This window comes from Platalea leucorodia (assembly GCF_965183815.1).
Source record: "Platalea leucorodia genome assembly, chromosome: 22".
NCBI lineage: Eukaryota > Metazoa > Chordata > Aves > Pelecaniformes > Threskiornithidae > Platalea > Platalea leucorodia.
Window position 1 is genome coordinate 5524631 of NC_138844.1, and position 23641 is coordinate 5548271.

The window sequence follows — 23641 nt, forward strand, 5'->3', positions numbered from 1 at the left end:
CAATAGAAAATAAGTATGTATAATTTTTTTTTCTCCCTATGTACACATATATATTTATATATGTATATATATAATATATATAGATATATAAAACCCAGCCAGGAGTCCCTGTTTTGTCGTCGCTTAGGTCAAGGCGGAGGCCGTGCTGCCGTTGACAGTCGTTTTGCGGCACCGGCTGGCGGCGGGCGGCAGCGGGTGGCAGTTCGAGGTGCCGTTGAGCGCGGTGCCGGTGCCGGCGGGGCCGCTGCCGGCGGTGGAGCTGGGCGAGCCGTGGGACGGGGTGCCGGGGCTGGGCAGGGAGGAGGAGGTGGCGGGCAGCGTGGCGGGGCTGTGGGCTTTGTCGCTGACCGACTCGCACTCGGAGGCGCCGCTGGTGTTGATGCACTCGGAGGTGGCCGGCTGGGACAGCTTGAGCCGCTTGCAGGCGGGTTGGACGCGGTATTTCAGCGGCAGGGGCCCGTTCTGCAAGCGGGAGAGGGGCAGACGCATGGCACCCGGCACCCTGCGGCACCCCGCGGCACCCCGCGGCAGCCCCGGGGTGCACCGTGTCACCGGCCGCCCACGCTGGCGGCATGGCCAGGTGCTGGCCACCAGCCCTCCCGCCTGCCCTGGAAAAGGGGGAGAAAAGCACGTGCAGCCCCCCGGTCTCCTAAAAATCACACCTGGAGCAAACACCTGTATCAGGAGGGGGCATCTGGGGTTTATTTGTTGAAGTGCTCCAATTTTTAAGCTTAATATTTCCAATTCTTAAGTTCTTCAATTTTAAGTTCTTCAATTTTTAAGTTTTTCAGTTTTTAAGCTTTTTAGTGCCTTCAGCCTTCCCCTAAAGGACCGCTTTTCCCAGCTTTTCTCCAAGACAAGCCCCAGCACCGGTGCCCATGGTGTGGAAGGAGGCAGCTCCGCTTACCCTCCTCCAGGGGTAGATGTAGGCGATGTCCATCAGGGTGTAATACTCCTTCAGGGGCTCATCTTCGTAGAGGACTTCCACCTGGCGCAGGGGACAGCGTCAGCCCCCCGGCACGGGGGCAGAGGCACCCCCAGCCCCCCAGAGCCGCTCGTGCGGCACCGGGACTTTGCCGTCCCTGTGCCTCTCCCAGAGCCGGGGCCGCGGGGCTCCCGGCACTGCCCTTGCCAGAAGCCGGAGCAAGTTCCCAGTTTACACGCAACGCGCCGTAAGGGACGGATCCTGCCCCAGTGCCCACCCGCCGAGGCAAAGCCTGGGCTGCCGCGATATTTGGGAGCTGGCAAAGCGCAGCCTATTTGCAGCAGGGGATGCAACACGGGATGGCCGAAATGGCATCGGCCCCTCCGAGCCCACCGGAGCGCACCGAAAGCCGGGCAGCGAGCGGACCCCGGGCACGCACTCACCTTGTACTTGCTGGGAACGTCCATCTTGTTGCGGAGGAACTTGGCCAGGTGCATGACGGTCATCGCGGCGGGACAGCGCAGGAACCGCACCCCGTTCTTCTGGGGACGCAGCGGGAAGGGGCCGGGGGGAGAGGCGTTGCTGAGAGTCCGCCGTGCAATTAATGGGCAGTTCCCACCTCCTTCAGCGGGCGGTTTGGGGTGCCCTCCTGTCCCCCCACCCCCCAAAAGCCCGGGAGGCAGCTGGGCACAGAGGTCTCCGTGCCATGGTCCCGCCGCACTCACCTTCTCCTTCTCCAGGTCCCCGTTCTCGACGGTCCCGTTCTTCTCCTCTCTGGGGGGAGGAAAGCAAACACAGGACAAAGTTTATGGAGGAATAAAAAGGTGGAGAGAAAAAATAACCCACCAGAAGGGCTGTCCATGGAGGGGCTACGGGGGAAACACCCAGTGACCTCCAGCCAAGCTCTGGCTTCACATCCCTAACCACATACATGCCCAAGTTGCTGCATTTCCAATCCGGCGCACTGCAACCACTGCCCAGGCTGCCGCCTTCCCTGCCTCCCTCCGAACCACTGCTCCGGATGCCAGTGACATCCTCAGGGGCCACCATCAGCACTGGGGACGCGGCAGCCCTTGGGCTCTGCTGCCTGGGAAGGAGCCTTCCCCTGCCTGCCCGGGGAGCGGCGACGCGGGGACCCCGCTGCCACAGCAAGCACCCACAGAGGATGCAGGATGGGGGACCAGGGCAGATGGGTTTTGGGTGCTCCTCTGCCCGTTCAAGCACCCCGGGAGATGCCGAGCCCCAAGCAGGGGCTGTCAGCCATCACTGCTTGGCATCTCAGCTCCATCTCGAGTGGGAAGAGAGGGTGAGAGTTTATTCCCAACCCCCAAACCCAAGCAGAGGCTTAGCAGCAGCCAGAAAACGATACCTGGACCCTTCATAAAACTCTATGGACAGGCTGACGATCTCGTCGTCCGTCAGGTTCCCCTTGTCCTGTTCGGAGACTTCCCCACGATCTTCGTTGGACCCGTTGGGAACTGCGGGAGCAGAGGGAGGGAGAGGCTGAGTCGTTGTGGGGGGCACAGCCGGGGCGAGGGGGGGTCCCCAGGGCCGACACTCACCCTCTGCCATGGGGTAGGCTGCGTAGAAGTCACGCCGTCTCTTCATCTCATCTGTGGGAGAAGGGAGGAGGAAGGTGAGGAGGAAAAAAATCACACCAAGGGGGAGATGGGTGCAAAGAGAGGGGAGCAAGAGGAAGCCCCGGACTGCCGAGCGCCCGCTCCCCGCTGGCAGCTCAAGCACGAGCCGCCTGGTGCAGACGGACCCGTAGGAGAGCAGTCGCTTTAGCAAGAGCAATCAAGTCGTACCAGTAAAACCCTCGGAGCGGCTGCAAATCCGCTGCTGTGAGAATGCCTTTATGGCGGCTCGACTGTCCTCAGTCTTTCCACACCTGCAGACCCCCACACTTTTTCCCCCGGGGACGGGCAGGCACTTGGGAGAGCAAATCCGCGGCTCCTGCTCCCAGCTTTGCTTTTCGTGGTTCCCCCCAGCAGCAGCCCCCGGGCTGCCGGAGCGCGGGATGGGCACTATCCGGACGGACCCATCCCTGTCCGTTCACACCATGCATTTTCCTGCTGTCCCCGTTACAGGGGCAGGGGCGCGCGTGGGCAGCGCAAAATCCGGGGGACCAGTTTCACCAGTGGGTGGGAGTGAGTTACAAACAACCCCAAACCCACACAGTTATCGCTGTCCATGGCTGTACCTTTGAAAAGCCCCGGGACCAGTTTGTACACTATGTCCTGTAGGGTTTTGTCCGACCTGGGGGGAAAAAGAAATAGGAAAAGAGAGAGAAATCAGCTGGATGGGAGCGGCTGGCTTCCCCGGGCTGCCGAAAGCTGCCCTGCGCCACGCGTGCCCCGGCCAGCCCGAACGCCGCCTCTGCCCATCTCCCCCCTGGGAAACTCCCGGCACAAAGCCCCAGCTCCCCGTCCCATGGCGATGCCCCAACCCTGTCTCGCAGGCAAACCCGTCCGCCCTCGCGCTCACCGCAAAGGGTTAACTCTGGAAAAAGAAAGAAAACCATTTCAAAAATCCTTGTAATTGCTAGGGAAGATGACAGCAGGATTTTGGGGCCAGGATCCGTTTCAGTAGTCAAAATGATTATAAAAACACACCGAGAACTTACTTACAAAAAAAATATTTAAGATCAGCAAATGTTTCTGCAAGTTTTAATTTGCATCTAATTTTATTTTTGGACTCGGCTGCAGTTCAGGGCTCAGCCTTTGATTTCTCTCTGCTGTAAGGATGGCAGGCCAGCGCCCACTGTCAGGTCGTTATACAGGAAAGCAAAGCGGATTCCCTAAAACGTGAACCTCTCAAGGCAGGAGCTCCTAAAGCACTCGAGGAACTGGGGGAGCTCAAGTCCCATCCTCAGCACAGAGCCGGGAATGGGATTTTGCTGGAAGGCTTGGGCTCGGGACCCTGCAGGCACAACTGAAAAGCAGCAGCTCCGCCGATTAAAAAAAATCTCAAAGCAAGAGCAGTGGGACTGGCGAAAAGTAAATTATATCTGCAATTATTTCCATTTTAATAATAAGGCCTTTATGTTAAAGAAAAACAAATGACTGTACCCTATATTATTTTTAGCCTAGCCATGTCTTTCATCCCTAATTCCTCGGTGATGTCACTCTGGTTCACGAGGCCCCGCTGTGATTTTATTTATAATACATACCCAGAGAATTTGCTTTATAATTTACAGCAAGCTGATGAAAAAGCAACCTCAGCCGCTTGATTGGCAGCTTAATTACCAGCCGGTCGCTGCTCTTGCATGAGTCAACCCCATTCAGCCCAGCACGGTGGCGCTGGGTGGGGGCCGGGGTGCCACGGGGGATGCGGTGGCCACGCGTGGGCAGCACCCTCGGCACCACGCAGCATCACGCCCGGGGCGCGGGTGTTTCGGTGCTGCCGCGGTACCGGTTTGGGAAGCAAAGGGGAAAGCAAGCCCCTCGTCAGTGCGGAGAGTTTTCTATGGGACCACATCTGGATCAGGCCCCTGTCACCCGCAGCAGCACCTCTGCCCACGCGTGTCCCATATTTCCCCCGCCGTGACCAAACGGGACGCGAAGGCACCGCGCCGCCACGACAGCCGGGGCTCGGGGCCGCCGGCACAGCGCTGTTCGCGTGCGTGGTGCCCGTCTGCGGCGCGGGCGGCTGCGTATCCGTCTCTGCATGCAGGCAGGGATGTTTCGGCGAGGGAGCCGTGGGAGCCAGAGTGTAAATATTTCATAGTGAACCAGAATGAAAAAAAAAAAAAAAGAAGGCGGAAAAAGTGTTACTACAGAAACGGATTTACATGGAAGAGGCTAAAAAAAGGAGGGAAAAAAAAAGCCGAGTGATGTATTGCAGCCTTTCATGGTTTCTATGCCAACCACCTGCAGAGCCAATTCCACAACTGACGGGACGTGTCTGGCTTTCCCCAGCCAGACGCAGGGCCGGGGCAGAGCCGGCGCGAAGCCACTGCCACCGCGGCCGGGCACCCTTTCACCTGCGCCGCTGCGAGCCCACCCCGGCGCTGCCACCCCAGCATCCCCAGAGGGACACAGCAGCGTCCCCACGGGGGACAGAGCAGGGAGTCAGAAAGCACAGGCGGTCCCAGGTTAAACTGCGCCCGGTGGGGCTGCGGGGATGGACGGATGGATGTCTGTGGTCTGGGATGCGCAGGGACAGGCACAGGGCAGCCCCTGCTCCGGCTGGCAGCCGCCCCAGCCTCCTCCTGCTGCCACAGAGGCGATGTCCCTGGGTCCTGTCCCCTCCGCGGTGGCATTTCCCACCATCCCTGTTCCCCTTCCACCCGGAGAGCACCCAAAATCCCCACTGCTGTGGGGTGCGGGGTCAGGAGCAGAGAGGTTTCATGCTGCAAGAGATGCAATGGTCCCGGCTCGGCTGCAGCACCACGCTGCTGGCTGCAGAGCCCCGCTCCCCGTCCCGGGGTGCTCAGGGCTGCACCCCAGAGCAGCCGCAGGCTGCACCAAGATGGGGCCGGGGCTCGGCGCGACGCAGGGGCACAGCGTGCAGGGAGCCCCCAAAGCTCACCTGATGCTGAGGAGGGGTCTGGTTTTGTGCACTTGGACATCACACATGGGGCAGTACTTGTTCGTCTCCAGGTAGCGAACGATGCAGGTTTTGCAGACTGTAGGGAGAGACTCAGCGTGAGCAGACGGACGGACGGACGAGGGGGCAGAGCCCCTGTCCCAGCCTGGCAAAGCACCCCACACCCCTGCACCGGCTCAGGGCCGGGACCCCTGCTTGCCCGCCTTGGCCAGCCCCATCCACACGGCATGGGACCAACCCCGCAGCTCCATGCAGCAACAACGCCCGACGCAGGACGGGTTTGGGCGCGGCGGGAGGGTCTCGGTGCGGCACGGCCACCCTTCCCGGGGCTCGGGGACACTCACAGGAGTGCAGACACTCCACGATGGTGGTGGCGTCTATGAAGTAGCCGCCGCACAAGGCGCACATCAGGTGGGGGTTGAGCTCGGTGATCTTTATCCTGGTGGTCCTGTGCATTTTGGAGCAGCGCCGTGGCAGATCCTCCCTGCAGGGAAACACCCAGGGCCACCCTTAATGGCCGCTTTGTGCCAAGGACGGGACCTGCGGGACCCACTTCAGCCTTTAACAAACCAACCCAGGGCAGGTGGGGGTGCCTGGTGCTCCCCGTGATGTGCCACGCTCGGCCCCGGGAGCACGGGGGCAGCCCCAGCCCCGCACCCTGCCAGCCCCAGGGGTGCACAAGCAGCACCCACCCACCTCCCCATGCAGCCCCCGGCCCTGGGCACTGCCCAGCTCCCTCTGCCTCATGTTTGCATCTTCCTGGAGGTCCCCAAGTGGGTCCCCACCATGCCGAGATGCCTCTGATTGGGACAAATAACCCCCGTTAGCCAGCCCCTTGCCTGCAGCTCCCTGGGCTGTGCGCACACACACACACACACCAGCGTATTTTTGTTTTGTTGGATGGAAAAGGCATTTTCAGTCACCGCCTCGCGGTTTCTATAGAAACTCCCGGGTCCGGTGTTGGCCACCTGCCCGCGGGCAGGAGCACCCGCAGCACCTGCGCCTGTGGGTGTGCATGGCCGGGTGTGCACACGGGGCACGGGCAGCGGCCCCCGGCGCGGGGCGCAGACGCGGGGGAATCGCTGCCTGCCCGCTCCGGCACTTCCACGTTTACAATGGGAGACGGCGGAGCCGGAGCCTGAAATCGCTGCAGTTTTATTGTTTCCATGGCAACCCCGATACTTGGAGGGGAGCCAGAATATTATTACAACCATCCGAGGCGAGGGGAGAGGGGAGAAGAAACCCTGGGTTTGTGTAAATGAGCGTGGGCGCGATGGCAGCACCAGGGTGCACCGACAGCAACACCCATACGCACCCACACCCCCACCCCCACCCAGGGAGACACACACACGTGTGCGTACACACACACTACACGTACACGCACATCGTCCCCTCCATGCGCACAGGCAGAGGTACACACGCATACACCTGCACCCCTGCGGTACAGGCGCCCGCACAGGGCCAGGCGTGGAGCGGTGTCACCGGCCGCCTGACACGGGGCCAGGCCCTTCGCAGACACCTGACAGCCGACAACCAGACAACAGCCGAGACAACCACTGAAGGCACAAATGGCTGCGGTGCGGGCACCGCGACCGGGCGAGGAACAGGGTGAACCCCGCACCCCGGGAGCAAACGGGGTGCGCGTGCGTGTGCAAGCGCAGGGCTGTGTGTGCAAGGCTGTGGTTTTGTGTGCGTGTCTGCAGGGTTGTGCGCTCGGGGCTGTGCGTGGAGCGGTGCGTGCCGGTGTGTTTGTACAACACCGGGCCTGTGCCAGGCGCCTGCCCTGGGGAAGCCGCCCCGCGCTCCCGCTCGCTCCCTGCGGTGCCTCTCCCGGGCTCCCGCCTGGGTCCCTCACCTCATTCAGCCGCCGTGGAGTCCCCGGAGGCAGGCGTGCAGGGATGGGGACACCACAGGGACAGGGACAGAGATGCTGCAGGGATGGGGACACCCTGGGGATGGGGACAGAGATGCTGCGGGGATGGGGACACCCTGGGGATGAGGACGGAGATGCTGCGGGGATGGGGACACCCTGGGGATGGGGACGGAGATGCTGCGAGGATGGGGACACCCTGGGGATGGGGACAGAGATGCTGCGGGGATGGGGACACCCTGGGGATGGAGATGCTGCGGGGATGGGGACACCCTGGGGATGGGGACGGAGATGCTGCGGGGATGGGGACACCCTGGGGATGGGGACGGAGATGCTGCGGGGATGGGGACACCCTGGGGATGGAGATGCTGCGGGGATGAGGGTGACACCCCTGGGCTGGAGGGGCAGGCGCCAAGCTGAGCCCCAGGGGCTCCTTGCAGAGAGGGGGCCAGGGGGCACCAGGGGGTTTAGGAAGCCCCAGGTCCCGCGGGCTCAGCTCTCAGCCCTGGGCACCCCCGGGCGGGCACACCGGGGTGCCCCGCACCTTGCTGCCCCGGGCAGGTGCCCTCCGCCCTCGGCAGCCCACAGGTGATGGGGGGCCACTGCCAGGCTCCCCCCGGCCAGGAGAACACCCGGGGGGGCCGCGGTTCCCAGCCCCGGGCTCCCGCACCGACACCCACCGGGGCACCGGGCAGCTCCGCCGGGCACCGGCTGCCCGCACCGGGCCTCAGGACCCACGGTTGCATTTTGGGTGGATTTTGCTGCTTTTGGTGCTCGCAGCCGCCAATGGCGGCCCGGGTCTCCGCGGGAGGGGGGGAGCCTGAGCCACCGGCGCAAACCGGTTCTAATAAACCGGGTGATAACAACCGCGATTTCCTGCCGAGGGGGCGAACAAAGCCCCGGACCCCCCCGGACCCCGGCCCGCCCCGCAGCCGGCCGCAGCACCGGAGCCCCCGGGGCCGCCCCGTCCCACCACCGGCGCCCGCTGCCCCGGTCCCGCCGCCTGCAGCCGGTTCTCCCGCATCCCCGGCCCCGACTTTCGGGGTCTTTTGTCTCCCTGGGCGGTGGCCCGGCACGGTGCCCCCCCGCCTTCCCCAAAATCCCCCCGGACCAGGCACGGGTGGGGAAGGACGTTTCAAAGTCACCGGTAACTTGGACCCCACCGGCTGCCCCCCTTCCCCGTCGGGACCCACCGGTGGCGGCGAGCCCGGGGAATAAACCGGGACGGCTCCCCCCGGTCCTGCCCGCTCGCTCGCACGGCGCCCACGGGTCCCCACGCACGACAAAAAGGCGCCGGAGCGTGAACCCACGGTCCCCGACAGCGCCCACCGCCCCGACGGGACCCCCCCCCACCCCCCCTTCCCGGGCCTCGGGCACCGGTCGCTACCGAGGAGCGGAACAGCGGGAAGGTGGGGAGGAAACACCGCGGGGAGGGCACGGACACGCGTGTCCGCACACCCGTGTATGCACAAGGACACGCACGCATCCCCGTCCCCCGCGGCGGGACGCGCACCGTGCGTGACACCCGCCTGGCACGGACACGGGGTGGACACGGACACGCGTGGCCCGGCGCTGTGACCCGGCGGGGGGGGGGGGTCCCACCGCCCCCCCAAGCCCCGGTCGTACCGCACTGCCCCGCTCCACGCCGCGCCGCGGCGTGGAGCGGGGCAGTGCGGTACGACCGGGGCGGGGGGGGGGGCGGCGGCGGCGGCGGGGAACCGGTGCTGTCAGGGCTCCGTAGCCCCTCGGCGGTGCCCGCCGTGGGCAGGGGGTGGTCACGGCCCCCCCCGGGCAGGACCGCGGCACAAAGCGGGGGGAGGCGGCGGCCATCGGCCATCTTGAACGCGGAGAGAAAAGGGCGCGGGGGGGGGGGGGGGGACACGGACCCGGCGGCGGGGCCCGGCGGCGGCGGGGAGCGGGGCGGGGGGGGGGGGCCGGGGCCGCGTCCCTACCTGGTGGCGGCGGCAGCGGCGGCCCCGGGGCCGCCCCTCCGCTCCCGCCGGTCGGCGCGGCGCGGCTCGGCTCGGCGGCGGCGCTGCGGCCGGGGCCCTTTTTTCTCTCGCTCGTTTTTTTTTTTTTTTTTTTTTTCCTCCCTTTTCTTTTTTTTTTTTTTTTCCCTCCTTCCTCCTCTTTTTTTTTTTTTTAATTTTTTTTTCCTCCCTTTTTTTTTTTAATTTTTTTCCCTCCTCCAGCCGCCGCCAGGCCCCGCCCCACCTCACGTGACCTCATTCCTTTGGGGTGTTGCGGAGGAGGGGAGTGAGGGGCCGAGATTGGGGGGGGCCCCCCCCCTCCCACCGCCGCCCCGCCCCGCCGGGACACGGCTCCCCCCCCCCCCCCGCCGGTGCCCCGGTGCTTGCAGAGGGCCCCGCTGCTGCCGCCCCCCCCCCCGTTGTGCTCAGGGAGGAAAGGAGAGCGCCCCAAAAGCCGCTGGAATGGACCCAAAATCCGAGCCGGAGCGGGGGGAGCCCCGCTCCGCTCCCCGCTACCGGGTCCCCGTGTTCCCCCATCGCCGCGGCACCGCTCGGGTGGTGCCCCGGGACCCCCCCGCCCCCCGACCAGCGCTGCGGCTGGTTTCGGCCCCAAATAGGGGGGAATTCCCACCCGGGAGGCGATGCGGAGCATCCCGGGCCCCGCGGGACCTTCCCCGGGCCCCTCGGGCGGGGGCCGGTGCGGGGCACGGCCCGCGGGACCCGCGGCGGGGGGTGAAAGCAAAGGGAAGGGGATAAAAAGGAAGGGGACAAAAATAGAGGGAAAATAGAGAAAGAAAGGGAAAAATGGAAAAGGAGGGAAGAAAAGAAAAAACAGGAATAGGAGGAAAGGAAAACAAGGAAGGAAAGAAAAAGGGAAAGGAGAGAGGAAAAGAAAAAAGGCAGGGAAAAAGGAAGGAGAGGGGAAAAAGCGGGAAAGAACTAAACGGGGGGGGAAGGGGAAGGAAGGGGAGCGGGCGGGCGGGCTCACGGCGCCGTTCTCCCCCGCGGGGCCGGTCCCGCGGCCGGGCGGGCTCCGTCCCGGCGGGCCCGGCCCCGCTCCGGGGGAAGGGGGCACCCTGCAGGGGGTCACGGGGGATTTGGGGGGGTGCGGGCAGCCGGGGCGCCCACGCGTGTCGGCGGCCGCTCACTCCCGACGCCTCCCAGCCCCGCTCCAGCGCAGGGGAAAACCCCAGACGGCCCCGCGCGTGTCCGCGGCTCCCGCGTGGCTCCGGCCCGGGCTCGGTGCGACCGAGGGTGCTACCCGGTGCACCGGTTACTCGGCGGGGCGCAGCGCCCACGCGCGTTTCCCTTCGGCCCACACGGTTGCGGCATTTAATTTACATTTAATTCCCCGCCCGGTGCCCGGTGCCCGGTGCCAGGTGCCCGGTGCCCCGGTGCCCGGTGTCCCGGTGCCGGTGGCGCAGCCCCGCTCCCGGGGATGCCCCGGCTGAGTGCGGCGGCTGCAGCAGTTTGCATCACCGCGGTCTCTGTGGCGCAATCGGTTAGCGCGTTCGGCTGTTAACCGAAAGGTTGGTGGTTCGAGCCCACCCAGGGACGCCGCCACCCGTTTTACATCGCTGTTCCCTTTTTTCCCTCCCTTTTTTCCAGGGCGAAGCCGAGGATGGACACGGCGAGGAGGCGGCTGCTCCCGGTCCCCCGTGGAACGGGGAGGGTGGTTTTTTCGCTGCGCAGGGGCTTGGTGGGACTTTCCCCGCTCCCTCGGGGTGTCCTTGCCCTCAGGGCTGAGCTGGACGGGGAGAAGGTGCGAACGGGCAGGATGCGGCCCTGGTGCTCCCCGCAGGCTCACAGCCCTCTCCAAGGCGCTGGGCAAGGGGGAAACCAGCCCCCAGTGCGAACAAAAACGTTTCTGCTCAGCCTGTGGGCCCCTCTACACCACGGGTTCTCCCATAAGCAAAAGGACGTGTTGGGACATTAAAAACGGAGCAGACTTGAAAGCCTGTTTCCATCCAGAGCCCACATTTTGCCTCAAAAATAAGCTGAAGGGGGTCCAAAATCTGCATTGCAAGTTCCCTTCTCTTACAAAGTCTTGTAAAATCTATTTATGTTCCCTGCTTGCCCTGATTTTATTGTCATACCAGAAATAATGAAGTTAATGTTTTAATGCAAGGCATAAAGCTGTGCCAGGAAGATCCCTGTTGTTTCAAAAGCCCAGAGCCACAAAATGCTCCCACAGCAGAGCCCAGCGGTGCCGGAGCTGGGGAAGCACTGGGGCTCTCCGGGCCAGGGAGGGGGATTGCTGCTGCCTCCCCGATCTGAGAGCACAAGCCCGATGCGAAAGCGAAGAGAGAAGCGGTGCCCAGAGGGGATCACCTCCCTGCTGCCACCCAAGGCAGCCAGCGCTGCCAAAATCTGCCGTAGAGCTATTCCCGTCTGGCTCTGCTGCTCCCCTCCTCGGCGCACGGGGTGTTCCCACCAGACCGAATGTGGCCTCTGACTTCATTTCTGCAAGAAACCTTTTACAATGGAAAACGCTTTAAAAATACAACTGCCACGGGACGGGCTGCGCCGGAGGGGCTCGGTCCCGGGGCGGATGAAGAGCCCCTGCACGGGCCGGAGGTTTTCATTGAAACCAGGCGGGCTGATCTGTTGTGCATTTGAGAGTGTTTCCAAACACATGGATCTCTTTCCCTTTGGCACAACATCACTCCCCTAAATTAAACATTTAATCCTGTCTCCTCCAGGAGAGAGGAGAGCTGGCGAGCGGGGATGGGGAAGGAAATCCAATACTCTGCAGAGCGCAAATCCCCCTTTCTTTCAATTGCTCTCTGAATAAAAAAATAACCTCGCAGCCACTTGCCAGGCCCCTTCCCCTCCCCGGGATGCGCCGTGACGCGCTGCTTCACCGACTGACTTTACAGAGTGACTTTATTACGCCAGCACTTTCCAAAGAGATTTTTTTTCCCTCTGAGGAGACCCGCTGTCCCTGGCCCCACAGGGTGTTTAGGGTCTTGCCCCTGGGTCCCAGAGGTGCAAAAGCGGAGGGTGGGCGTGCGAGGCCTGACACACGCCAGGGCTCTGCACGGTGGAGTGGCGTGGGCTGGGTTTCCTGGAGTTTCTGGTTAAATTTGGCCGGGTTTGGCCAACTTCTCCCAGTGCACAACAGAAGGTGCCAGGGCTGCACAGGGCCGAGCTGGGGGGAGATGCCACTGGGCAGGTCCCAGCCCGGCCAGGCAGGCAGGGGACAGGCACGCGGGTGCCACACAGGGCAGGCACAGGGGCCGCAGCCTCGGGGACCCCCCAGCGCCGCTGAGTGATGGGATGGCCGTACCCACCCGCCACCTCTGCGGTGCCCCTGTGTATCCCAACAGCTGGGCCATGCCCTCATGGGCATATCCAGCTGTGCCATGCCCTGCGTGTCCCTCCAGCTGTGCCATGCCCTCATGGGCATATCCAGCTGTGCCATGCCCTGCGTGTCCCTCCAGCTGTGCCATGCCCTCATGGGCATATCCAGCTGTGCCATGCCATGCCCTGCATGTCCCTCCAGCTGTGCCATGCCCCCACAGGAATATCCAGCTGTGCCATGCCCTGCCTATCGCTCCAGCTGTGCCATGCGATGCCATGCCCTGCGCATCCCTCCAGCTGTGCCATGCCCCCAGGGGCGTATCCAGCTGTGCCGTGCTATGCCCTGCGCATCCCTCCAGCTGTGCCATGCCCCCAGGGGCGTATCCAGCTGTGCCGTGCTATGCCCTGCGCATCCCTCCAGCTGTGCCATGCCCCCAGGGGCGTATCCAGCTGTGCCATGCCCTGCGTGTCCCTCCAGCCGCGCCATGCCCCTGCCTGCACATCCAGCTGCGCACCCCGATGGATCCAGCTGTGCGAGCCCCCCCCTCCGGCCGCGCACCCGCCCCGCCCCGCCCGCGCAGTCCTCCACCGTCCCGGCATGCCCCGCTCACTATGACTCTTCATTTTTCTCCCCCTCCCTCACCGCCGTCGCAACCAACCAGCTCCGCCCCGCGGCGGGTGGAACCACCAATAGCGAGCGGCGTTTCGCCGGGAGGCCGCGGAGGCAGCCAATGGGAAGAGGCGGGAGGCGGGAGCAAGCGGCGCGGCGGGGCGGGGCGGGGCGGGGCGGGGCGCGGTGCGGCCGGAGCAGCGGTGCGGGGCCTGGCGGTGTCTGTGCAGCCGGCGCCATGGTGAGCGCCGGGACGGGGCCGGGGGCGGCCCGGGGGGGGCCCGGGGGAGGAGCGGGGCCCGGCAGGACGAGGCCCGCGGGTGCCCGGGGGAGGCGGGTGGGCTGGAGGCCTTCCCCGTCGCCGCGGGGGTGTATCCCCGCCGGCCTTCCCTCAGGCCGGGCCGTGGCGGGAAGCAGCGGCCGTGAGCAGCCCGCTGTGGGGCGGCCCCCAGCGATGGAAACATTAAAGCTAAAACCGCGAGCGAGAGCGGTGCCGGCTCCCCCCCGCCGCCCCCGGGCTGGGGACGCGGGGCCAGGCCCGGCGGAGGCGGGTACCCGAGGCACCGGAGGCCCCTCCGGCCTCGCCAAGGAACCGGCGCACCCCGAAGCGCTGCCCGCAGCCCCGGCGGTACCTGCCGTCCTTCTCTCTTCCAGTCTATTATGTCCTATAACGGCGGGGCCGTAATGGCCATGAAGGGGAAGAACTGCGTGGCCATTGCTGCGGACCGGCGGTTTGGGATTCAAGCGCAGATGGTGACCACAGACTTCCAGAAGATTTTCCCTATGGGAGAAAGACTGTATATTGGATTGGCAGGACTGGCCACCGACGTGCAGACGGTGTAAGTGAGATTCCCGCCCGCCCGTGCGTCCCCATATTGAGCCTCTAAGAGGCATATTTACCATAAATACTAAGCGGCAGCTTATGCTGAGCATAAATGTCTGTGTTTATTCGTGGGGGAGGGTATAATAGCTGGGTGCCAGCACTCCTTGGTCTCCCTTCAGTGGGAGTTTTTTAAATGAAACTGCATGTGATTTAAGATCACGTCACTACTAAGACTTAATAACTTCAGGTATAAAAGGAGCTGCATCTGGAATACCTACCTGGCTCAGGCGTGCGTCAGGAGCTGGTATCTGTCAGCGTGCAGTACAGACCTGGGTGCAGATGAAAGAAAAAGGAACCTGCTTCTGCTTTAATGCTGATTCTCATCTCTTGCAGTGCCCAGAGACTGAAGTTCAGGCTGAATCTCTACGAGCTGAAGGAAGGGAGGCAGATCAAACCTCAGACTTTTATGAGCATGGTTTCCAATCTGCTCTATGAGAGACGGTAACTGTCAAACAGCGGAGTCACTGTTTGCATGTCAGTGAAGGCTGTGGTTGTTGGGGTTGATCTGATTCTAGAGAGGTTGGAGGCTGAGGAGGGCTCCCGTAAAGACCACTTGTGGTATGGCAAAAGGAGACTTTAATCTAGCGACAATGTTATCTTCAACCTCCTTGCAAAAGAATATCGAGTATCGTTAAAATAATCCTGTAGCAGTACAAGTTTGTTCTGTTTGCCATGCTAAAACCATTGCGGGGCGCTTCTAGGTTGACCTGAAAGGTCCCCCCCAAAAGCGTCTGCGGGATGTTCTCCTTGCAGGGATGTTGACGTGGGGTGTGGGACTGCGTCGAGGTGGTTGGACTGCTCTATGCCGTCTTGTTCTTCGCAGGTTTGGCCCTTACTACACAGAACCAGTCATTGCCGGGCTGGACCCCGTAACACACGAACCTTTCATCTGCTCTCTAGACCTGATCGGCTGCCCGATGATAACCGATGACTTTGTGGTCAGCGGCACCTGCTCCGAGCAGATGTACGGCATGTGCGAGTCCCTCTGGGAGCCCGACATGGTGAGTGAGGTGGCCGGGCTCAGCTCTGATCCGTGGGTTCAGCCTCCTGCTGGTAACTGGAGAAGCTGATATGCGGGTTGGATGAAGCTCTGTCCTTTGGTACTTCCCGAAGGAGCTCAGGAGAACAAAGAGGCTGTAGCTTGCAGGAAAACTCTTGCAGCATCTTAGATGATACTTTGGGTTTTGAATAAAATCCGATGACTCAACATTCAGTTTTTACACCAACTAAAAGAGCTTCTGTTCCTCAGGAACCCGATCACCTCTTTGAAACGATCTCGCAGGCCATGTTGAATGCAGTGGACAGAGATGCCTTATCTGGAATGGGCGTGGTAGTACACATCATGTAAGTGCTGCTCCCTTCCCCTGCGGAACAGAGGCAGAATTCAACAAGCGGCGTGTTAAAGTCGGTTAAGGCATTGGCTTCCAGGGTATCCCTAATCCTGCTCCCTTCCAGCAGTATCCTTAGTAATGCTTTGTCCATTTTAAGTGTTTTATTTCTCGCGGCTGCTCTCTGTTGCAGTTTGTGGCTGTTGCTAGAACTGCAGGAGCCATGGGAAGCTAATCCTAGAGTTAGACTCCTGCTGCATAGGGATTCCCTAGCTGCATTCCCATCCGTATTTAGGAGTGTGACTGCTCACATAGGGGTAGCGCTGGCCAAGAGGATGCTTTTTGCCACAGCTGGCTGGGACGTTAACGTCCAGACTCTGCCATCAGGCTGACTTCTGAAGCAGCTTATTTCGCTCGCGGTGCCGTTGCCCTGCGGTGCCCCAGGCGCTGCTGCGTACCGAACCCATGGGAGCTCCCCTGGGCTGAAGCGGCAGGAGGATGGGGTCTGCTCACCTTCGGGTTCAGATGACCCTGCCTGCGCTAGCAAACAACCTACCTATGCACACTGCAGCTCCCTAAGGAAGGGACGATCTGTACGCAGGAGTTAAACGCGCATTTACTAATAGTCTTCTCTCTTCCCCCTCTAGTGAAAAAGACAAGATCACCACCAGGACCCTGAAAGCTCGCCTGGACTAGCCCAGCACGTCTGCTCGCGTGTTTCACACCCCAGTCTGCTTGGAACTTTTTTAAATAAAACTCTCTATTGTAGTGAATTTTCCTTTTCTTGCGTCTGAACGCTAGGATTAAGTGCTCGTCTCGGAAGCTCTCAGAAGGAGCCTGGGTTTTACACGGCAGCAGAGCTTTCCTTTCTCCCTGAGCCACCCGTGCTAATCTCCCTCAGTACACCCATGTGTGAGTGATGAGCTTCAGCTGCACCCTAGGGAGTCAGCAGCCTCAGACACTATGGCAGTGTTAACTTTTCCTGTCAAATCCAATTTGTTCTCATATCCAGGACTTGGTAAAATCAGTTCTTACTTAACCCCCCCATTTTACAGGCATGTATAAAAAGACTTTTCCAATTGTGGTTAATCTAGGACTGAAAATGACCACGTACCTCATGGAGCAACAGGTGATGGTTAGAGCACTTTAAAGAGGACAGCAGTAAGGAACAGATGTACACAAAGTTTTAATTTTATTTTTCTCTGGTTGGAGACTCATCTTGTAACATGCATGCATTTCAAAACAGTAACAGTGTCTCAAACTGCTCCTAGCAAACAGACAAGCACAGAGGACTTAAAATTCCTATTTAAAAAACAGCAGTGAAAAAACCTAGAATGCTTTTTTCTTTTTTTTTTTTTTTTTCAGTTTTAAACTTAATTTATTCACATTTTTTCAGTTGCACTGATTAGCCCTGCCCACCCTTGTGACCTGTGTGTAATACGCTCACTCGACATGCCTCGGGCCAGCTGCGCTGAGCATTGTGCAGCCGAAGACCGGCACAACTTCTGAGTGGTAAAAACCGAAACCGCTGAGAACGACGGCTGCCCAGCAGTTGGTTCCCCGAGCTTTGCCATCGCTATTACACAAGAATTCAGTTCAAAGAGCAAGGAGAATCAGTAGTGGCTAATACGGATACCGGAGGATGGCTCTGCAGAAGTAGGGGAAGTTGCCAGGCGAACCTGAAACGGGGCGTTAAGACACAGACGGGGAGAGGATACCTGTTTTGATTTTGGAGCTATTTTAAGGACGATCTGTCTCAGATCGGTTACGCAGCGTTGCGAACCAAGTTTAGGACACACACACTGACTTGTGAAAGGTTTGTACCACCTCGAGGTTCAACGCTTTGACCTCTGTGCAGCTTGAAGGGAGGCATCTTATAAAGACTGCATAGTAGTCACAGGACTGGGAGGCATCCGTCCGTCGAGGCCAAGACACAACCCCTACCAAACACCGCCCGTAACTACAATACAACCTTGCTTTGCGCCTTTCTCGGGCTAAGAGGCGAGCGCCCAGCTGACGTCCCCACTGAAGGTAGCTGTGGCAGCGCTCTGGAGGGGAAAGCGGGAGTTTCCTCCCAGAAAAGGAAAGACTCAAGTGTTTTAGCGTTCTTGCTGATTATGATAATCCCATTCAAAACGAGGATTCTCGGATGTGGGAGTACAGCCTCATTTATGCAGGAAATCTGGAGTCACCTACTACCCCAGAAGTTCTCCCTGCGATGAATTTCACGATCGCGGCTTTTATAATGAAAACCAGGTCAATCAGAGGCATGTGTGAGACCAGAGGGAAGGATCCCACCGCTCCTTGCTGTGAGAAGGGAACTCCTGCTGACATTCTTCTCACGTACAGCAAATACCCTCTTCTAGCGCTGCCACCAAAGCCGACACGGAGCGCGGGTGCTGCCTGGTACCTCCAGAACACGCGGGTCCTACTAAAGGTGACCCAACACGTTCTCGAGTGGTTTTTATTGCACTATTGGGGCAGAACAGCACCCAGACTGTGACTCCGCACTCTGCCTTCCCTCTCCCGCTCTTACTTACGCTATCTCAACGGGGAAGATGTTAAGTTCTAGGTTCAAAGCAGTTTTTAGTTGTTAAATTTTGACAGATTAGGCTCGTGTTCAGAAAGAGAGAGACCCTCGGTACAGGCAGGACTACGGATCCTGCAGCTCGCTTCTCACACAGACTCACCCTGCCTTCGAGCACTGGAGACGCTGCACACTACATGGTTTTTTTTCCTTTCTGAACCTCCAGTTGACCAAAGAATTGCACTGCAGTTTCTTGAAATATCCTGCACTCTGACCAGGATCTGAGCGATCCGTCTACCTACTGCAGCTCTTTCAGCCGAGGGTGGTTTTCAGTCAAATGCACTTCAGTGTAAAGTGTTCCGCAGGGTACATGCTACAGACAGAAATATCTACATTCAGCAAACTAGAACTAAATTCACACCAGAAACAGACAACAAACTAGCACAAGCAGTTGTAAAACCAGAATTGAAAGGGCTGGGTTTTCCTTTTAAATACTCGAGTTAAAAAAGTGACCTAAAACAAGATTAAAAAAAACCCAAAACAAAACAACAAAAACAAAAACAAAAGAAAAAGTCCCTTTTAAAAACAAATCAAATATTTGCAGCTTCACTTCTTATTCTGGTAATAAAAATACTGTCTAGAAACAAAAATTAGCATTTTTAACGTAATGCTACCTCTCAAAATGTAAACAATATACAAAATGCTTATGTTAAACAAAGTTACATACCTGGGTAATACATCATTAAGTGAGAAAATTGCATTTAATTACTTTAATACACACAGTATGGCAACTTGACAGAAGTGGCAGAATTGGGGAAGTGCTAAAGTGAATAGAGTTTACGGGGCTTTTCATATCACTTGAGCCAGAGACAGCCAATTTAATTCTAGCAGGAGTTTCTCTGGAGTGGAATAAGAAAATACAGTTAACTGCTCTTAAGCCCTTAGTATCATGACTTCTGCAAAGACTGCTGCAGGAACTAACTGCATTTTAATTTCATTCCTGTTTAGGAAATTCAGTGAATGAGGCTGTTGCTCCTAGTTATGCAAGCTTCATTCTTCTACTTTCTTTGGGTTGTTTGTTTTGTAGCGTCTCATTGCAGGATGTCTGCAGTTCACTGATCTCCTCTCTTCCTCCCCCCTTTTTCTCTTCTTTTTTTTAATACGCGATTTAAAGATAAGCAGTTTAGAAGGTACAAGCTAGTTTCCCAAAAGGAGAATGGCAAACTTACCAGGCCAAAGTTGCAGATTCAATGCAGATTTTTAAAACTGTCAAGAATAAAAAGTGATTGGTGTTTAATTTCTAACCGATAGTAAACTTAAGTGCTTATTGTTTAAGAGAAAAGCAACCAATATAATGCCCACAAAACTAAGCTGATGATACCCTCTAAGTCCTCCCTTTTTTAAAGTATTCTCATAGCTGCATTTGTTTTGTGGCTTTTCCAGCTACACACCTTAAGACGCGAGACTCTTCGGCCTCCCAGACAACGGTATGTTAGCCCCCACATCACACAGCACAGGGACCGGACTACAGCGGCAGAAGAAATTTGTCCCACGTCAAAGGGAATGACCCATGAATGAATAAAAAGATTCATATCCCATTATGACCCCTAATATTAATTTTTGATTTCTTAAAGACTCTATTTACAGTGCACTCTTATGGGCTGAAACTTTAGCCCCCTTTTGTCCCCTTCAAAGTTGAGACCTGTGGGATTCACATCACGAATGTGGGTATGAAGACAAAAAAACCCAAGCCCACATTCAGAATCCAGACCAGAGCTAGCGTTAGTCTAGGGAAATTACCAGGATGTGATGAGCACCAGTTATCTCTCAAAAGGACCAAACTCCACACAGCAAACTGTAGCACGCGTTACAGCACGGGACAGACATTCGAAACAGCTTATTCCCGAAACAAAGGCATATGTGAAAACAGTTTCAAGGCAGATAAGCAACATGTTTCAACTGCAAGAGGTTTGTTCAAAACTCTAAATCCTGCTTAAAAAGAAAAAGAAAATTAAAAAAAGAACCAAAAGATCTGTAACTGTTGTGCAGCAGAGCTAACAAAACCCAAAGCAAGTCTGACAAGCTTGGCTGTGAAAAATATTACAAGCATTCTGGAGACAAAACAGGACGTTATTCAGTCACGCAAATCAGTTCCAATTCCTTAGGGGGGGAAAATAATCTGGCGCAAGTGTTCAAACATTTCCACTCCTTGACTGTCGCTCTAGAGAGGGGCATGGAGCAGAGAAGAGTAAAAACAATCACAGCTCAAGTCCTGAGTCCTCTTGAGCAGTGGAACTTGCTCCACAGTCACAGCTCCCAGCACTCTCCACTGGTAGCGAGTCCAATTCCTTCGTGTGCAAGTCACATTGCCATTTAAAAAATAAACCGACTAACCAAAGAACCTCTGTCAGGAAACAAATTCAAGTACCTGTTGCGGATCGGGCAAGTAAGGAAGACTGAACATTAGCTAGATTAACACTGGCAGAACTGCGATGTGAAGCTGTAATCTAAGAGACACGGCAATTCCTGACTGAGGTGCGACAGGGAAACGTTCCAGATAGTCAAATACTATCCCGTATCTACAGGTACAAAATGCCTTTTTTTTTTCTTTTACGAAATCTTCATAGCTGGCCAATTTAAAGCACAATGGGTCCGAGCATATTATTATCTGAGGTTGTTCAATACCTCTACTACTTCTCACACTGGTTTTTTTTTTTCGGTTCTAGGAGTTATACCTTTTTAAGCGATCATCTTTGGTAGATGTTCATTTCCCTCGGCTTTCGTGTAAATCAAGTGCAGTTACAAAAAAAGTTTTTTGTTACTTAAATTAACCAAAAAATATAAAGTGTCCCAGTCTGAATTTACCTAAAGTTCAGCGACTCCTCCTTATCAGAGTAATATTTTCCGTCCTTGAAATGGTGAGCTATTTTCCTTCCAATTCCTACCAAGAGGGAAATAAAAGGGCTTGTATGTCTTTCTGGTAAAGACAGTCCAATAAAAAAAAAGTAGTAGTTTGTGGAATCAGGCACTGCTTCACTCCCACTGAACGTGATCTAGAGCGACCCCTTTTATACAGTGCCACGTATCATATCCCTATGGGATTCTCTTGATCAGAGAGGAGAAAATGTCATTAGAAAGAGCAGTGCTGAAACAATGCACTTTTCTTGTTTTAAAAAGCCCTCAAATCTATGTCTGGGCACTTCTGTAACATAAAAACCCACTTTTCCACCTGGGTCAAGTGGACTGTTGGAGGGTGCACCTAGAATTAGTTTTCTCTTAAGTCACACAGTGCCACACACTCACTCTTGCACACGCACACACACATGCACACCCCACATGCTGCTACAGTGTCTGTTTTAGTGTCACAGGCTGCATTCTCTGTTTGGAAGTAGCCCCTCTTCTCTTCATTTCTCGCTGAAGGCTGAAGACGACTATGTCAGGATATTGGAGATAAATTCATTGAAGCGTTTAGAGTACTGCTCTGGATTCACGGTGGAGATCTCTGCCCCAGCCTGCAAGGCAGAGAGGAGAGAGAAGTCACAACACCCTCCTCGAAGGGCAGACCCTGCAGCACCGCCAAGGGTGGAGGAGGGAGGAGAGCAGGGAGCAATCACGTCAGCACAGCCTGTCCCTGCCGGGAAAGACCCGTAACAAGGTGCAAGTTCTAGGAAAAAACAACATCCAGAGAGGTCTAGAGAGATCCCCAAGGAAACTGATTTTAGCTCCAGCTGGATCTTCTGCAGAGCACCGAGTCAAAGCATTGGATTTGTTTCCTCACGGTTTAAAGGAGATTTGGAAGGAGCATGAAAAACTCCATGTCCCCGCTAACCTGGGCTTTTTTCAAGCCCTTTTGGGGAGTTCAGGATTGCTGCCAGGGAAGAGGACTGGCCCCAGGAAGGGGGCAGGGTAGTATGTCTCCCTGCAGCCGGTCCCTTCCCGCTCTGTGAGGCTGTTGGTGCCACACCAGGGAAATGGAGCGCCTCCCAAACTGGGATGTAAATGCAAGTCATCTCCAACCAACCAGAGGGAAAGCCTTTCCAAGACAGTCTGAGGACACAGTGAGTGAGGGAAGAGCTGTTCTTGGGCACAGGATCACTGGAGAATTTCCATACTGGTAGAAAAAATCAGTGTCAGGAGACATCACACATACGCACGCAGGCATGCAGGCAAAGCAGAAGCCCCAAAGCCCATCCTCCCTGCGGGTGGCAGGCTGCTTACCCCATGTTTCACTGTTTTGGCAGCATGTGCAGCTTTCTTCTTCGCATCGTATGGCGTAAGAATGTCTATAATGGCCATGAAGTACACTTCCTTCTTGGGGGCACCTAGCAAGGCAAGAGAGTCGCTAGCACACCCTGAGCTGTGAGCAAAGCCCAGCTGCACCCCCCTCCTTCAGAAATATACGGCAGATCTGGTTTGATGCAACTAGCAGAGAAAGCAAGGCAGCTGGAGGCTGTAGAAGGGCAGAGAAGAATGACTGGAAACAGCACACCAGAGGCCCACACGCTCTCTGAACACGCCACTACTCTCCAAGCATCACTTCTACCCATTCCAACTCACACCATCCGCAACGAGGGACTGCACAGCAAAGGATCCTGAGACGCGGGGCAGGGTCTCTCTCTCTCTCTCCCTGGGGACAGTCCTCCCGCTCCATTTAGCCCAGCCAGACCACAGGACACCTCTGCCCTCCAGACCTTCTTCAGGGCAATATTCCATGATACTCACTTTCGTGGCTTTTCATGGCGTAGACGTCGACAGAAGGATCGAACTCTCCAGGCCCAAAGAAGCGAGGGTAGTTGAGGAGATTGCCAGGGCTGTCAGGGGGTGTGCCATAGGAGGAAATGGGGTTGCCTCCGAGACCATCGTTCTCACACTCCTCATCCTCTGCCCGATCCTCCACTTCCATCTCCTCCTGCTCTGCTCGGTCAACATCGTGGATCCCAACCAGCAAGCTGTAGTCCATAATCTTCAGCTGAGCTAAAAACTGGGAGAAAGAGATGAGTGAGAACAACAGCATCCACGTGGAAGCAGAAATCCTCAGTCCTACCCTGCCAATATCTCCCTAAGAAAGGCCTGTAGTGAGCTCGTATGCCCACCGCTCTCAGCATAACCCTGACTGTAACTGCTTGACTGATCTAGGAATGACTTGCTTTTCAGGCACTGCTGCACCCCTTCAGCCAGAGGCCACAGCGAGGATCCAGTTATGGGAGTGAAAGCTGTCCCCCAGGAAACTCTACCTCCACATCCCGCTTCAGCTTTTCAAGGAAGTTCTTTTTACTCTCTTCTCCAACATGCAGCTTCTGACCCTCATTCAAGAAATCGTTGTCCTTGAACGTTGGTAGATCCTTGGCCTGCAACAAAAAGCCTGCGTCAAATTCTCCAAACCCCTGCTTCTTGGGGGAGGGCTGGTACGCTGATCCGTTAGCAATATGTTGACTGCACAGAGACTCTGATCGAGTGGGGGGTTACACCAGGATCTTTTGCCTGTTTCTAAGGTGAAGTGGCTCATCCTGCCCGCTAAGGATGAAAATGGCATCAGGCAGAGCACAGTATTTGTCAATGAATCCATGTGCTGAGCTGTACCTAGGGGGAAACCGAAGGGAGACACAGAGAGCAACTCAACTTTAAAGACTGCCGGAAAGATGTGCTGCAGGCTGAAAGCTTGACAGCTGGGCTC

The 23641-nt window shown here is 57.4% G+C and overlaps 3 protein-coding genes across 17 annotated transcripts in view; 1 reads left to right on the top strand and 2 right to left on the bottom strand.

Annotated features, from left to right (window-relative positions):
- On the bottom strand, positions 1-13947 carry PCGF2 (polycomb group ring finger 2). Of its 3 annotated transcripts, none has more exons than XM_082331859.1 (10): positions 13862-13947; positions 5821-5960; positions 5459-5555; positions 3129-3184; positions 2488-2538; positions 2295-2403; positions 1651-1699; positions 1369-1464; positions 908-988; positions 1-462 (listed from the first exon to the last, which is right to left on the bottom strand). In XM_082331859.1, the coding sequence occupies exons 2-10, from the start codon at positions 5930-5932 to the stop codon at positions 124-126; spliced, it is 990 nt and encodes a 329-aa protein (XP_082187985.1). In that variant the 5' UTR covers positions 5933-5960; positions 13862-13947; the 3' UTR covers positions 1-123. The 3 variants fall into 3 exon arrangements, with proteins under 3 accessions (XP_082187985.1, XP_082187983.1, XP_082187984.1); XM_082331857.1 differs by having other exon boundaries at positions 1369-1467; XM_082331858.1 differs by lacking the exon at positions 13862-13947 and adding an exon at positions 9299-9415 and having other exon boundaries at positions 1369-1467.
- On the top strand, positions 13398-16213 carry PSMB3 (proteasome 20S subunit beta 3). The gene is made up of 6 exons (XM_082331860.1): positions 13398-13470; positions 13884-14068; positions 14446-14553; positions 14936-15113; positions 15362-15456; positions 16088-16213. Exons 1-6 carry the CDS (start codon positions 13468-13470, stop codon positions 16134-16136), a joined length of 618 nt encoding a protein of 205 aa, XP_082187986.1. The 5' UTR covers positions 13398-13467; the 3' UTR covers positions 16137-16213.
- PIP4K2B (phosphatidylinositol-5-phosphate 4-kinase type 2 beta) overlaps positions 15392-23641 on the bottom strand; it is a 26907-nt gene continuing 18657 nt past the window's right edge. For 2 of the 13 annotated variants that reach the window (XR_014230391.1, XR_014230393.1), the window contains exons 7-11: positions 23202-23315; positions 22690-22948; positions 22186-22289; positions 16555-21479; positions 15392-15476 (exon numbers count right to left, since the gene is read on the bottom strand). Coding sequence is in view for 1 of the 13 variants with exons in the window: in XM_082331855.1 (XP_082187981.1) it covers positions 21399-21479; positions 22186-22289; positions 22690-22948; positions 23202-23315 (558 nt within the window). In the remaining 12 variants the exon portion in view is untranslated. Of the gene's footprint in view, positions 15477-16337; positions 21480-22185; positions 22290-22689; positions 22949-23201; positions 23316-23641 lie in introns of those variants that run through there. The other 11 variants (XR_014230385.1, XR_014230387.1, XR_014230382.1 and 8 more) reach the window with 11 other exon arrangements.

Bases quoted from the DNA above. Each gene is read 5' to 3' on its own strand.
- PCGF2 (XM_082331857.1), bottom strand. From the start codon at position 5,932: ATGCACAGGACCACCAGGATAAAGATCACCGAGCTCAACCCCCACCTG. The intron at 989-1,368 runs GTGAGTGCGTGC...CCCCTGCGCCAG, and splicing joins ACGTTCCCAGCAAGTACAAG to GTGGAAGTCCTCTACGAAGA. The intron at 463-907 runs GTAAGCGGAGCT...TCCCGCTTGCAG, and splicing joins ACATCTACCCCTGGAGGAGG to AACGGGCCCCTGCCGCTGAA.
- PSMB3 (XM_082331860.1), top strand. The intron at 14,554-14,935 runs GTAACTGTCAAA...TGTTCTTCGCAG, and splicing joins AATCTGCTCTATGAGAGACG to GTTTGGCCCTTACTACACAG. The intron at 15,457-16,087 runs GTAAGTGCTGCT...TTCCCCCTCTAG, and splicing joins GGCGTGGTAGTACACATCAT to TGAAAAAGACAAGATCACCA.